Below are 16,237 nucleotides of genomic sequence, written 5' to 3' on the forward strand. Positions count from 1 at the left end.
GATGCCCTGTGCCCCCTGTCCCCATGGCAGTGCCCACCCACCGTCATCTGCTTCAGCGGCATGAAGTCCGCACTCTGCCGCACCCGCTCGAAGATCTTGGCCAGATGGGGGTTGATGAAGGCGTCATCTGGGAGGGGATGGAGATAGGATGCTGGGCACGGCTGCAGACAGCCCTCAAGGGCCCCAGGCAGGCCCTGTTCTGCCTCCCACAGAGACACCCAGACTTTGGGGACCTCCTATGTCCCCCGCCACCCAGACCCCATGTTGGGGAGTGTACTGGGGCGGGGGGCTAGGAACACATATGCCAGGCTCCCTGTGCCTACCAGGGACCCAAGCAGAGGGTGCCTTACAGAAGAACTTATTGGGGCTACAGCAATAGTACAGCGGGTAAGGCACTTTCTTGCACACTGCTGACCCAGGTTCCATCCCCGGCATCCCTGGTCCCCAGAGCCCGCCAGAAGTGAGCCCTGAGTACTGCTGGGTGAGGCCGAAAAAACAAGAAGTAAATAAATAAACTTAATTAAATAAAACCTGTGTAGCATCTTATATCTATAAAAGAAACAGGTTTTGGAAACTGTTTAAATGTGTACCATGCCCTGACCATGCACACAGCCCCGCTGTGCGGCTCAGTGGGGCTCGGGCAGCCCAGCTCCTGCCTGGCCCCGCGTGACCTCACTCACCTTGAATGCTCAGCATCTGGCCCAGCTTGAGTGCAGCGCCGCGCACCTTGCAGAGTGTGCTCACGATGCGCTCGGCATTTGCCTCCGACAGGAAGGGGCTCGAGTCCAGCACGGCCTTCTTTCCTGCGGGTGGGGAATGGGAGGACACCACAGAGGGCTCTGGGCAAGAGAAAGGGAACTCTCGCCTCCTCAGCCTACCTGGCACTAGGGTGAAGGAGCCTATGAATCAACCCCTGTGAGAGCATATGCCCCATGTGATGTGGTCTCCCCATTTAGGGCAACAAGAGAACAAGGGGAGATGGAGGGTATGTTCTCCTGCACCCCAACACACTTCATACATACACATGCACACACAAGCATGCGTGCAGAACACATATATGCATGGGGGCCTTTCCCTGACCATCAGTCCTTGGCCAAGAAGGAGGGCATGGAGAAGAGGCAAGCGCTGGGGCAAAGAACTCAAGGACTGCAGGGGTCAGCCCTGAGGCAGGCATTGCCACATCACTGTCCCCCCTTCACCCCTCCCAGCCTAAGGGACAAAGATTCTCAGCACCCCTGGGATCACTACATGCTTGCTAGGGACATGAAACAGTCCCAGGAAGCACACAGGGTCAAGGGCAGACAAAACCCAGCTGGCCTCCACACTTCTCAACAGCTGTCTGACTCCAGGCTGAGTCAGGGACCTCATGGGTGGGGGTGACCTTTGTCCAGTGCACAGGGAAGCAAGGGGATGGCTCAGAGGGGCTGCCAGGCAGCAGCACGGCCAGAGGGAGGACTCTGGCTTCAGAACCTCCGGTACGCAGCAGACTCCCCAGCTCCTCCTACAGCTGCCAGTGTGTCGGTGGAGCAGGACTGAAAATACTGACGTGGCATCCAAGGGGGACCTGTGGGAAAGCTTGGTCAAGGGGTCCAGTAGGGCAGGTAGATGGGGGAGGGGGAGGTCTCAGGACCACACTTGGGAGTTAGGAAAGTGGCAGCCCACAACTGGGCCATGTTAGAACAGCTGGAACAGGCAGGTCCCCAGATGACTCCTCCCCATGGAGACATGGCAGGAGAGGAGGCCAGGAGTGGCCAGGCCCAGCAGGAGAAAGGGGACTAGAGTCTCCCAGAAGAAAAGTCTGGCTGAGAGCAACTCTTCTGAGACTAAGGGACAAAACTCAGTCCCCAGCAGCACCCCCGCAGGCCAAAGGCAGGAACCTGTCTGGGCTGGCAGTTCTGAGACACATACCTGCATGTGTGTGTGTGCAGGTACATACACACACACACACACACACACACGCACACACACACACACACACACACACACACACACACAGCCTTCCCACTGAAAGAAGCATCTTTGGGTGGGGCTTGGCCTCCACTAGGTTCAGAGCCTGCATGAGAAGTGGGGATGGGGGCATGAGGAGAGGACATTACAGTTAATTCCCCAGGCCCAAGCACATTGCCTATTGACCTGCAAACAGTGCCTGGCCACCACTGTCCTGAGAAAGATGCCAGTGAACCTGCGAACCAATCTGACCTCTTCTCTGCTTGGCCCAGGAGATACGGAGGCAGCCAGTCGGGGGTGGGAAGACTGGCAGCGTCTACGGAAGGCTGATTCCCCTCCAGAAAAACCTGGGCTTGCTTCCCAAAGCACCTCAGCATGGAGGTTCAACACACTCTGGGCCGCCTCCCTGTGTCCCGGGCTTCCGAGGACACGGCCCTGGACTCCAGAACACCCCTGTGCACAGGAAGCCTGGATGGTGAGGGCTCATCCAAGGGAACTCCACACCCTCAGAGCTCACAGGACCAGACACACATTGGCAACCAGTGCTCGGAAGTGGCAGATCTGCAGGGTGGTGGGGTGTCACTGGGGCCCCCATAGAGAGGGACCATCCAGACCTGTGCCCAGGAGGAGGGCTAAGGCATGAGTTACAGGTTGGCCCTGAGAGGAGATGGTCTCCCCAGGACACCAGACTGGGGGGACAGAGGATCCAAAAGGATCTGTCCTGACAGCACTCACACCCTTACCCACAGCCAAACAGGAAGTGTGGAAACCTGACCCAACCAAACAATTAGAGACCCCACAGTTCCAGAGGCTGGGGTACAGCAGCAGCCAGGGGAGGCAGGAGGCAAGGACTGCCCTCCCCTAGCACCCAGCCAATGTCATAGGTCACCTGTAGGGTCTGGAAGCAACAAATCCCCTCCTAGGGATCCTGGGCCTCCCGAACAGAGGGTTGCACTCACCTGTTGCATTTTCAGGGCGAAGGCTCTTCTTGGCAACCTCAGCCAGAGCGCCAAAGCCCAGACCCACAGCCAGACCTACAGGAAGGTGACAAATGCATCTGTGAGGCTGTGCGCTCATCTGAGAGGGCGGGGAGGCAGCTGCGCCTGCTACATGGAGGCCGGTCTCTCTGCTCAAGGCCGAGGTTGCCTCTATCAACCCCTTTGGGATCAGAAGACACACACATATACCCCCAAACCACAGATACCCGGGAAGGACATTGGGAAGACACAGTGTAAAGAGGACAAAAAACTGATCTGCTTCTCAGACCATGATGCACTGAAAATAGAAGTGAATCACACATACAAACAAAATCAAATCAAATACCTGCAAATTAAACAGCTCACTACTGAACAACAAGTGGCTTATAAATCAAAAGATTCCTGGAAACGAACGAAAATGAGGACAAGAGTTACCAGAACTTGTGGGACACAGCAAAAGCTGTGTTAAGAGGAAAGTTTCTAGCTCTACAAGCAATCCTCAGGAAGAGCAAGGCCACATAAGTAACCTAACCTCACAGCTTAAGAGCTTGGAGAATGACCAACAAAAGGAGCCCAACCAGGCAGAAGGAAGGAAATAATAAAATTTAGAGCAGAAATTAATGAGATGGAAGCCAAAAAAAGAATCTGAAAGATCAATCAACCAAGAGCTGGTTCTTTGAGAAAATAAAATTGATAAACCTCTAGCAAGACTCACAAAGAAAGGAAGAGAGAAAACCCTAATAAACAGAATCATAATAAAATGGGGACATCACAACAGAAATCACAGAAACTCAAAAGATACTCAGAGATTACTTTGAGAATCTTTATGCCACAAAACAAGAAAACCTCAAAGAAACGGATAAATTCCTGGATTCCTTTAGCCACCAAGGCTGAACTAAGAGACCTGGAATATCTGAACAGATCTAGCACCAGTGAGGAAATTGAAATAGTAATAAAAAGTCTCCCCCAAAACAAAAGTCCTGGCACAGATGGAGTGAATTCTAACTTTTTAAAGAAGACTTACTCCCAATACTTTTCAAGCTTTTCCAGGAAATTGAAGAAACATAAACACTCTCAAACTGCTTCATTGAAGCAAATATCACCCTGATACCAAACACAGGCAGAGATACCACAAAGAAAGAAAATTACAGGCCGATATCCCTGATGAACATAGATGCAAAAATCCTCAACAAAATCCTAGCAAACAGAATCCAACAACTTATCAAAAAGATCATACACCATGACCAAGTAGGATTTATCCCAGGAATGCAAGGATGGTTTAATATTCACAAGCCAATCAACATAATGTATCATATCAATAAAAGAAAATATTAAAAAATGATCATATCAATAAACACAGAGAAAGCATTTGACAATATCCAGCACCCATTTATGATAAAAACTCTTAACAAAATGGACATTGAAGGAACTTTCCTCAATGTAGTTAAAGCCATCTACCACAAGCCCAGGGCAAGCATCATTCTCAATGGGAAGAAACTAAAAGCCTTTCCTCTAAGATTGTGTACAAGACAAGGTTGCCAGCTCTCGCCACTCCTATTCAATATAGTACTGGAAGTTCTAGCCATAGCAGTTAGACAAGTAAAAGATATCAAGGGCATACAGATAGGAAAGGGAGAGGTCAAGTTATCACTATTTGGAGATCATATGGCCTGTACTTAGAAAATCCTAAAGACTACAAAAAAGCTCCTAGAAACAACAGGTTTGTAGAGTAAAGTGGCAGGCTACAAAGTCAACACCCAATGTCCATGGCTTTCCTATATACAAATAATGACAGAGAAGAAAGAGAATTTAAAAAACAATCCCATTTACAATAGTACCTCAGAAAATCAAGTACCTCGGAATCAGCTTAACCAAAGAGGTGAAGGACCTATACAAGGAAAATTACAAAACTACTTCAAGAAATAAAAGAGGACAGTGGGAAAAGAAGACACATCCCCTGCTCATGGATAGGGAGGATTAAAATTATCAAAATGGCAATACTCCCCAAAGCACTATACAAATTAATGCATTCCCTATCAGGATACCCATGACATTTTTCAAAGAAATAGATAAAACACTCCTGAAATTCATATGGAACAACAAACCCACACGAATAGCTAAAAAAAACCTTGGGAAAAATAATATAGGTGGGATCACCTTCCCCAACTTCAAACTATACTACAAAGCAGCAGCAATTAAAATAGCATAGTAGTGGGCTAGAAACAGACCTGCAGACCAATGGAACAGAGTTGAATATTCTGTCACAGACTCTCAAATATATGACCACTTAATCTTTGATAAAGGAGCAAAAAATGTCAAGTGGAACAAGGACCTCTTCAACAAGTGGTGCTGGGAAAAATGGACAGCTATCTGCAAAAAAATTAACTCTGACCTCTGTCTAACACCTGCCAGAAAAGTCAGATCAAAGTGGATTAAAGACCTCAATATCAGACCTGAATCCATAAGGTACATGGAGGAAGCTCTAGGTAGAACCCTCCATGACATTGAAGCCAAAAAGCATTTTTAAGGACGAAACACTAGTGACCATGCAAGTGGAAAAACCATAAGTAAATGGGACTACATCAAACTCAGAAGCCTCTGCACCTCAAAAGAGACAGTGACCAAAACAGAGAGAGTCACAGAATGGAAAAGAATATTTACCCAATACCAATCTGATAAGGAATTAATATCCAGAATATACAAACACTAGTAGAATTATACCAGGAAAAAAACCTCCAACCCCATCAAAAGATGGGAAAAAGAAATGCACAGAAACTTCCTCAAAAAGGAAATACAAATGGCCAAAAGGCATATGAAAAAATGCTCCACATCACTAATCATCAGGGAGATACAAATCAAAACAACAATAAGATATCATCTCACACCACAGAGACTGGCACACATCCAAAAGAACAAAAGCAACCAGTGCGGGCATGGATGTGGGGGAAAAGGGACTCTCTTTCACTGTTGGGAATGCTGACTGGTCCAGCCATTTTGGAAAACAACATGGACATTCCTTCAAAAACTAGAAAATAAGCTTCCATTATGAACCTGCAACACCATTTCTAGGAATGTATCCCAAGGGTGCAAAAAAAGCACAGTAGAAATGACATCTACACCTACATGTTCATTGCAGTACTGTTCACAATAGCCAGAATCTGGAAACAACCCAAGTGCCCGAGAACAGGTGACTGGTTAAAGAAACTTTGGTACTTCCCAGGAGGTTGACTCCATGGCTTGGAGGCTGGTCTCTCATTCTGGGCAACTCAGAGAAGGGAACACCAAGTAAAATGTGGTCGGAAGTCATGAGGGGGTAGGGTGATGCATGCTGAATGTAGACTAGAGACTGAACACAATTGCCACTCAACACCTCTATTGCAAACCACAACACCTAATCAGAGAGAGAGAACAAAAGGGAATACCCTGCCATAGTGGCAGTGTGGGGTTGGGGGGGAGACGGGACTGGGGAGGGTGGGAGAGATGCTGGGTTTACGGGTGGTAGAGGATGGGCACTGGTGAAGGGATGGGTTATCGAACTTTGTATGGGGGAAACATGAGCACAATAATGTATAATTCATTTCAATTCTTAATGTAATTTTATTAGATCAATAAAGTCCAGATTGAAAAAAAAAATCATCAAAAAAAAAAAGAAAGAAAGAAACTCTGGTACTTCTACACAATGGAATACTATGCAGCTGTTAGGAAAGGTGAAGTCATGAAATTTGCTTATAAGTAGATGGATACGGAGAGTATCATGCTAAGTGAAATTAGTCAGAAAGAGAGGGACAGACATAGAAGGACTGTACTCATTTGTGAAATATAAAATATTATGAGGCTGACACCCAAGGACAGCAGGCACAAGAGCCAGGAATATTGCCCCATAGTTGGAAGCCTGTCTTATGAGCTAGGGGAGAAGGCAGCTGGAATAGAGAAGGGATCACTAAGACAATGGTGGTTGGAGGAATTTTTCAGGATGTGAGATATGTGCTAAAAGTAGATAAAGGACCAAACATGATAACCTCTCAGTATCTGTATTGCAAACCATGATGCCCCAAAGTAGAGAGAGAGTATGGGGGGAATTGTCTGCCATGAAGGCAAGGGGAGGGTTGGAAAGGGAGGGTATACTAGGGACATCAGTGGTAGACAATGTGCACTGGTGGAGGGATGGGTGTTTGATCACTATATGACTAAAACTCAAACATGAAACTTCTAACTGTATCTCACGGTGATTCAATAAAAAAAAATAATAATAATAATTTAAAAAAACTGATCTGGGGACCAAGGACATCCTGACAACAGGGAGGACCCTCTTGAAGGTCAACCCCCCATGGTCCAGCCCAGGTACAGAGCTGGAGCCTGTCCTAGAAATCACCCTGATAGGAAGGAGCATCCCTGGCGAAGTCCCACCACTCCAGGCAGCCCCCAGTGGGAGGCGGAGTCCTGGGGAACCTGAGGTTTCAGACTGCAGGGGCTCATGCACTGGTCTGAAGACAGGGTGGGGGGTGGCAAGGGTTGACACGTCCCTTCTGAAACCTGAATCAAAGCTGTGTGGCATCTGTGTCTGGGGTAAGGCTGCGCCATCCTGAGTGAGGGGGAGCAGCCTCCTCCCTCCACTGTACCAGCCCCCACAGGCAGGGCAGGGGACTGGCACAAACACTGTCCTGGGCCAGAAGGACCAGGATACCCCAAAGATGCCCTCCATGAGAGTTCCTTGGACCACTCAGTCCTCAGGGGCTCAGAGAGGAAAGGCAGTTGCCCCCACCCCTAACAGATGGGCTCACACCAGAACAGGAAACGCAGAGGCTTCCATGGTGTCCAAGAGCTCCACAAATTAGTTCCATGGCAGTACTACGGAATGCACTGAAATGTCCACCTACTGAAAAATACATTCACAAAACTCAGATGATAGGGCCAGAGCAACAGTACAGCAGGTGGGGTGCTTGCCTTGCACATGGCCAACTTGGGTTTGATCACTAGCACCCCATATGGTCCCCCAAGCCCTCCAGGAGTGACCCTTCAGTACAGAGTCAGAGAAAGCCCCAAGCACCACTGATGTGGCTCAAGAACAAAAACAGTAACAAAATGGCACAGAGAGGCCAGTGAAACAAGTCTACTGGCATATTTTATTTAACCCAGTCTACTCAAAACAGGACCATTCTAACAAGTGCCCATCATCAAACCTGTCAGGGAATCCTCAGTGCTGTGAGAACTTCCCACCATACACAGCTCTGCTGCCGGGGCCAGGCTAGACTGAACCCAACACACATAGCTCTGCTGCCGGGGGCCAGGTCAGACAGAACCCACTGCACACAGCTCTGCTGGAAGGGGCCAGGCCAGACAGAACCCACTGCACACAGCTCTGCTGGAAGGGGCCAGGCCAGACAGAACCCACTGCACACAGCTCTGCTGCAAGGGGCCAGGCCAGACGGAACCACATTGGCCAGGATAATCAGCTCAACTTGGCCACCTCAGAAAGGCCACACACAACTCCAGAAATGACCCACAGGAGTAACGCCAGGGCCTTAGATCTGTACCCACTGTACCCCCACCCTACCATGGCCTGCACCAGGCAAAGAGCTGGGAGTCAGTCTCTGATTAAACATTAACTCCCCTTAGTCTGCCCACTGCTGCCCTAACCTGCACACTGACTTGGCAAAGTCACTGAGAACTTTCCAACTGTAGCCTTCACATTCTCTCTTTGAACCTAGAGTTTTCACAGCCAGGATCAAGACAAACCATCAAAGAGCAAATGGTGTCAAAAGTTCTACTTCCTGGTGGGCCCTGCTGATCCCCTCCTGAAGACAGAAACCCCACAGCTGGCCCCTAGTTTCTACTAAGCCCCCTCAGATAACTGCTCTGGCTATTTGCAGATGTTCCACAACAATTTCTAGGCTATTTGGCACAGTTAAAGTTCGCCAGGATCAAGGACCTGTCATTAAACAAAGCACTGAAAGAACATTCCACAAAAGTGGCCTTGGGTTCCCTCTGTGGCCTCACAAGCTCCCTGAAGACCAGCCAATGCCAGACCGGATGTGCTGCCAACTGCAGGGCTTTCCCTCGCAGCCCAGGTGGCAAACACTGGCCCTGACCTTGGCCTCAGCAGCTCCTGCTGTAGTGAGCAAACTGGCAGGAGAGCATGGCTGAGAACATTCCTAGAACTCCTCAGGGAGGGCAAGGTGGACACTGTGCGAGTGGGCCCTGAGCTTCCATCTCAGAGGACACCCTGAGACTGGGTGTGTGCTCATGAAGTGGGCCATGGCCCTCCTGCCCCACCTCACGCCCACAGTCCCGGGACAGCACTGCCTTGCTGAGTCCTGACCCTCTCACCCAGGATGTCCCGGAGAAATACCAGGCCCAGGACCTGCCGCAAGAAGGCAGTGGCCCCTTCCAAGGTAGTTCCCAGTGTTTCCCCTCACAAGCAGGGTTTTTGCCGGCGAGAGAGCAAAGGGGAGGGGTGGGGAGTGGGGCTCTTCCCAGGCTAACGGCTGTTGGGGCTGGGCTGTGGGCCTGCGCACTAGGACAAACCCAGGTCCAGTGACTTCCATTGAAAAGGACCTCTGGGGTATAGGACCTCAGAGTGGGCCACAGGAAAAAATAAAACTACCTTCCAACCAATAGACCTTCGCTGGGAGGGAGGCTCGGTGAAATAGGCCGAGGGGCAGGAAGAAATTGCTTGGTGCACCTCAGGGCCAATCTCTCCCTGTCAGATGCCCAGTGTGAGAGGGAGCAAGGAGCAGGGACCTCCAGGGGGGAACACCCCCCACTCACACTGCCTCTGCTCTCAACTCCAGAGCTGCCCCGAACAGACCAGAAGGACCCTCTGTCTCCACTGTACCCTCCATCACCCAGGCCTGGGAGAAGAGGGAAGCCTGGAGAGGAATATTCATCCCCAGCACACCAAGTGGACTGGAAGGGCCCTCCAGAGTTTGCTCTAGATTCTCAAGGCTCTGTCCTCCATGCCCAGAACTGGGCCAGTGGGGAGGGAAGGGTTCTAGGTGTCACCTCTATCCTCTTGGCAGGCCGCAAGCTGCAAGAAGAGGCGCTGATGACAGGCTCTAACTCTGGCTCTCGCTGTCCCAAAGCTGAGGCCCAGCCAAGCTGTAGGACCACAAGGCTGGGGCAACTGGCATCTGGGCCTCTGACCCAGCTTCCCGTGTGAATGTAACCAGAGACAAGAGCAACTGTCCCAGTGCCCCTCCCAGAGTGGGGGAGGGCAAGGCCACACAGGCACGCTGAAAGCAAGATCTTGCGAGCGCACACCAAGCCTTGCTCCTGCTCACCTCTCTGCCAAGGTGTGTACCCAAGGGTGGGGTGCCTGCTGCCTCTCCCCAAGAGCAGCTCTGACTGCAGGAATGAGGGTCCGGTGAACCAGGCACCCCTCCTGAGGGGAGGCCGGGACTGAATGTAAATGCCCACGCGGCCCCCATCAACCCTGGAGCTCAGATCTCTATCTGCTCCCTGAAAACAAAGTGCCTGTGGTGGGGAATGCAGAACTTAGAGCAGTCAGCAAAGGAGCTCGGCCACCCCTGCTGTCACCCCCATTACCACATCACGTGGTCACTGCTCTAAAGCCACTGCAAGCCGGACAAAGAGAGCACTGTGTGCAGGACACCACAGACCTCAGAGAAAGACATTGTGCTCCCAGTCCCGCAGCACCGAACAGTCCCATTATTACAGCCTGAGGCCCCACATGGCTGCTCCCTTGCTAAACTCTCATCGGGAGTTAAACAGTCCCAGGAGAAGCCTGCACTGAGCCCAGCCTCCTTCTGCACTGGCCTCCCAGACTGTGCAGGGGGTGGGGAGAGGAGGCCAAGGAGGAGCCCCCCACTATTGCAGACACTGCCTGCTCCCAAATGTGGCAGGGGAACACAGCGTTAGCCACCTTGGAGGGAGCTGAGGCCGGAACATCTCCCCAAGGAAAATGAGCAGGAAAACTTCACATGCTGCAGCTTACCCCCCACAGGACACCTCTGGCTGCACCTTCCCCCACTTCATGCAGGCTCCTGGAGAAAAGAAAGGCCCAGGCAGGAGAGGTTGACACAGGACCCCCACAACACCGTACCTCCAAAGTTGGCCAATCGCCCAATCCTGGTCACTGGCACCTTCCGCTCCCGCGCTCGCTCACTCAGCTAAAGAGAAAAGCAGGGCCTCAGAATCAGTAATTGGGACGGGACCAACCTGCAGGGGTTCTGGCTACACCCAGACCTCCCTCACCCCTAAATGCTACAACTCCCTTGGCAGCACACTCCACAAGCAGAGGCCCTCTGTTCCTCCAGACTGCAGCCTCTTGGAGGATGTGCCCATGCCAAGGGGAACCCACCCCATCCTCACCCGAGGGGCCCTCCCCGACGTACCATCTGTTTGTGGGGCTTGCTCTCAGGGCGGGCCTTGGCCTGACGTGCCTTCTCAATGTCCTTGGCAGTAAGACCCCCCAAAGAAGATGGGTCCTGGTGGAAGAACCTTCGCTGCAGGCCACAAGCAGAGAGTGGGTGTCTGAGGTCTACAAAGAGTCTTGCATTCACCCTGCCAAAAGGAGGTGAGGCCTGGCCCATGAGCCCAGCATCCCTGAAGGGTCCACTGGCAACATAGGTGGAAGCTGCACCCTCCCTAAGGGCGTGATCCAGGGTTGAGCCCACAGACTGGTCAGGGGATGAGGCTGCAGAGAAGTCACTGGAGGCTCCTGGCGCTCCAGAGCCTGAGAAGTGGAACTCTGCTTCTGGGTCATCAAAGCTCTCAGTGTGGGGCTCTTCATGCTTATCTTGACCCTGCATGGAACAAAAACTGATATGAGTGAAGCCAAGAGGCAAGCCCAGGCAGTACATGCACCATGGGTTGCCCCCCCGCCCCCCCCACCCCGTGAAGGCCTTCCAGAGGGCAGTTCTGGAGGGTCAGTGGCACTTTCCTGGCCAAGGCCAGAAACTCCAATTCCAGTCCTGCACCTGCTCTGCAGAAAAGGCAAGCCAGGTCCTCATGGCCCTGAGCACCTGCAGGAGCAGAGTCAGACCGCAGCCACTGCTCTAGCACAAGCTTCTTGCCCACACACTGGGACCTGCACACAGGCCTTGGAGCTGCAGGAAGGTGGGTCAGGGCCAAAGACCAGGAGAAATAAAAAGTGCAACAAAGCATTAGAGAGGGCAGCACAGCTAGGGCCAGCCCACTCCTGCTAGGGCTCCGGGGCAGCCGGGGGCACCCCTTTAAAAGACTCTGGAGTGATAGTACATGCGGCCAACCTGAGCTGGATCCCCAGGACCCCATGTTTCCCAAGCCCTCTAGGAGTGATCCCTGAGCACAGAGCCAGGAATAAGCTCTGATCACCACTGGTGTAGCCCAAAAGTCAAAACATTTTAAATAAAATAAAAGACTCCGGAGGACTTGTCTCCACCAGGACAAATGAGGCTATCCCTGGAAGCAGAAGTGCAGGTGCAGGCAAACAAGGATGCTCGGGTTTTCCTGACTTAAGACCTGACCTGTGGGCTCAGGTTCTGAGTCCAAATTCTGGAATGACCTTGAGTGATTCCCTGACCCCTCTCTTACTTCCTACCTCAAAATAGGGCTCCCACAACCAGTCAAGTGGGGGTAGTCAAAGCCAGGAGGCTAAAATTAGAAGAGCAACTTCTTCCAGAGAAACTGTTTGCCTGAAAAGGAAGCACTACAGTGGTCCTTCCAGCTGCCCTCAGGTAACTTCTCCCTTCTTTGTTGTGGATTTTTTCCAAGTTTCCAAAATTAAAAAAGATCTCTGCTTCTCCTAAGGACTAAATGGAGGCTGGCAGAAGGACTGGCTTGGGTTCTGGCCAGCCCTGTCTCTCCCCTGAGGGCCTCAGCCAGTGCTCAGAAAAGTACCATTTCTTCAGCATCCTGACTCACAGACTAGACCTTAGCTCGGGGCTTCACAGTTTTATGAAGTTTCCGGTCACCACAACCTGAGTCACACAACAGCAGGCACATAAGGACCTCAGCCCACCCACATGGGCAGCAAGTTAGACTAGAATCCCTGGATATATCCTGGGTCACCAGCCCCCAGTCTCACCAGGAGCCCCCATTTCACACCCACAGTAGCTGCTCCCCCCTTACCTGAACTGCCCCCAAGACCATGCCCATCTGCTCCACAGCTGTGGACTGCAGGACCCTGGCAGCCATGACGAGCTCCCCACTGAGGCCCAGGTGCTGCAGGTGCATCTCCACAGCAGCCTGAGTCAGTTTGGCCAGGCCTTTGGCCACCAGTATGGCATCCCCCAACATGACAGTGGTGCTTTAGGGCTGAAAGAGAAAAGGCCACGTCAGGGCATAGGCTCACGCTGCTAAGAGTCAATGAACCCCAAACTCTGGCCAAAGGTGATTAGCTATTTGGTTTGCCCACTGTCCTCCCTCTTTGGACCCAGGCTGACAGACAGGAGAGAGCAGGAGGTCCCGGCCTCAACAAACAATAGACTGTTTCCTCATGCCACGGCGCAATGGGCAGGATGCTCGAGGAGTGGGTGCCATATGTCAGCATGCATTTCCTCCCCAGGACCTCAGGGCCACCCTACGCACAGCATGAGGCCAAGGAGGCAAGGGGCAATCTCAAAGTCTGCCAGCCACAAAGGGGCAGACAAGATTCAGGCATGGTAAGCAAAATGGATCCATGCATGTTCTTTCCTCAGGACACCACAAGAGGAAACATCCAACTCCTTCCAGTGGGGCCCAGGGGCCTGACCAGAAGCCCTCAGAAGCTGGGGCTATTTCTGCCCTGAAGCCTGACAGACTTCCACAGACTGAGGACACCAGAGGCTCCCTCTGCCCTCAGGCTCACTGTCCCCCAAGTCAGAACTGTTTACCCAACTGCCCATCTCTGGGAAAATCCTAACTGGGTTTCCAACCAACCACAACCACAGGACACAAAAGAGGGAAGGGAGAGAGAACCATCTCATTATTGTGTGTGTAGGCACAGAGGGACACTGCCTTTTCATCACTAGGTCACAGTGCAACAGTGCATAGTACTCTGTGTGTGTGTGTGTGTGTGTGTGTGTGTGTGTGTGCGCGCGCGTGTGTGTTGTTTTTGTCTGCAGTGCCAGGAATCAAAACCAGGTCTCATGCAAATTCAGGTCTCAGGACTGCACTCTGTGACTAAGTCACTTCCCAGTCCACAATGGGTTTCTTAATGCAGATGAGGGTCTAAGCAGGGGGAGGGGCGGCACACACCAGAGCTTCTCAGTCTCCCGAAGTCTCCCGCAGTCTCCACTCAGGCTAACATGTGGGGCTGAAGGAAGCCGGGAATGTGCAGGGAGGAGCTTGGCATGTCTGCTCAGATAAGACCCAAGCAGAGCAGCCCAGGAAGGCACTTGGGTACCTTGCAGGACTTGTAGGAACCAACTGGACGGTGAGGGAGAGGCGCAGAACTGACATGACAAGCAGCCTACACACCCCAGACACAAGCCAGCAGAGGACATGGGGGATGGTCAAAGACAACATGTGGCTGTATGTTGTCATCACACTAATGAGAGCACCCCAGGTAACCCACGAAAGATGACAGGATCCTCGATCACAATCCAACTCACTTCCACTGCAGCCCTAGAAGCTGCCCTTTCAGCCAGGAGTCCTCATGGGGCAGACTGTGCTCCCAAGAATGGGACACCACTACTTTTCTTTAGAAAGATGCCAGCAGTGCCAGTCAAAGGTTCAGGAGCCTGTGAAGCTGAGAGGACCTTTCTCTGAGGCCACCGTTAGTGTCCCATTCCCGGGAGGGCAGCTACCCAGCAAAGGAATGGGGTGCCTCTCACACTCCTTTCCTTTCCAGCCTACAAACACCCTGAGGACAGGCTGGCCACTGTCCCCCATTTCACAGAGAAGGAAGACAGAGCCCAAGAGGATACTTATAAGTCAAGGTAATTTAGATCCTGTAACATCAACACTGGGCATCCCACACCACATGCCCTCACTCGACTCCAAAACAGCCTTGGGACAGGCTACTGCTCAGACACAGATGGACACCCTGCACCCAGGCCCAAACCAGGGGGTCTTTGGGAAAGTGAAAATGCCCTAGAAGATGCAGAGGGGGGTAGGGGGCTGGAGGTTCACCACCTGGGGTCATACTGCATACATAGCACTCTGCCTGGTCCCCAGCAGGCAGAGGCCACAGACCTAACGTCCAGGTCTGCTCTAGTGCCAGCTCTCAAGCCCTCCTGGGGCGCCACATATGTCCCATCCAGGGAACACACCACCATGAGACCAGAGAGACAGGGGTTGAGTTATCCCAGGACCCCAGACACATCTCCTCTCTTTCAAGTGTTGAGCTGCACTTTTCATCTTGCCTGGCACTCCTGTGCAGCAGCGGATAATGTATGGGTGCTATGACTGTCACCCCAGAAAGCAGCACAGATTGGAGGGTGGTGGGGGTAAGTGTCAGGCCCTCTGGCAGGAAGGTCGAATCCACATGAAAATCTCATCATAGAAACAGCCCTTCCAGCTTCCCACTAGGCTCAAGGCAGCAGTGATTGTTGATAAATGTTTGTCTGTCACTACAGGATCACATATGCCTGCATGTTTCAGACCTGAGTCCTGTGGCCCCTCTTAGGCAAATATTTGTGTTATGTGCAGGGTCTGACCTAAACCTTCCCACATGCTGCTCAGAACACAGTGAACTATTCACACCCTAATTGATACGTAGGACATTTTTACAAAAGAGTCTTCCCTGGGGATGGAACAATGACCAGTTCCCGAAAGAAATTTTTCCAAGACTCCACCTCTCAAGCACCAGCGCCCAATGTGGGTGGGAACTCAGCCATCCTGAATCTCATCATGTTAGAGAAGATCTGGGGTTCAGGCCCCACATTAGCTAGAAATTAGGTGGGGCACAAGAATTTCAGTTAAACCCAGTTTCCAAAAGTCAAAACATATGTGTTATCAACCTGGTCTGGGGTATTAGTCAGAAAATGAGCTATGTTTTTTTTTGACAAAATATAGAACCAACAGGCAGTGGAAAAGAGCCAAATGGGCTAGAACACATGCTTTGCATAGAGAAGGCTGAGAAATAATTCCCAGCACTAAAAGTCTCTTCAGTAAAGCCATGAATAGCCCCTGAGCATCAACGGGTGTTACCCCCAAACCAAACTGTGTGTATGTATATATACATATACACATACACATATATATATACAGACTTCTTCGTCAAAACCCTGAATGAATGATTTGAGGTTCTTCCTGTTCCTGAAGTGAGCAGATATCATTGGGCTACACTCACACGTGACAGGGACAAATGGAGACGTTACTGGCGCCTGCTCGAGAAAATCAAAGATCAAGGGGATGACAAGTGATACAAGTGATATGTATGTGTGTGC

At 51.4% G+C, this 16,237-nt stretch overlaps 1 protein-coding gene across 3 annotated transcripts in view; it reads right to left on the minus strand.

Annotated features, from left to right (window-relative positions):
• COQ8A (coenzyme Q8A) overlaps nt 1-16,237 on the minus strand; it is a 31,771-nt gene that overhangs the window by 3,639 nt on the left and 11,895 nt on the right. For all 3 annotated transcript variants that reach the window (XM_055146940.1, XM_004605525.2, XM_055146941.1), the window contains exons 2-7: nt 12,996-13,181; nt 11,279-11,689; nt 10,987-11,053; nt 2,907-2,981; nt 681-803; nt 42-127 (exon numbers count right to left, since the gene is read on the minus strand). In XM_055146940.1, the coding sequence (XP_055002915.1) occupies nt 42-127; nt 681-803; nt 2,907-2,981; nt 10,987-11,053; nt 11,279-11,689; nt 12,996-13,163 (930 nt within the window). In that variant the 5' untranslated portion in view covers nt 13,164-13,181. The remainder of the gene's footprint in view (nt 1-41; nt 128-680; nt 804-2,906; nt 2,982-10,986; nt 11,054-11,278; nt 11,690-12,995; nt 13,182-16,237) is intronic.

Source organism: Sorex araneus, chromosome 9, assembly GCF_027595985.1.
Source record: "Sorex araneus isolate mSorAra2 chromosome 9, mSorAra2.pri, whole genome shotgun sequence".
NCBI classification, from domain to species: domain Eukaryota; kingdom Metazoa; phylum Chordata; class Mammalia; order Eulipotyphla; family Soricidae; genus Sorex; species Sorex araneus.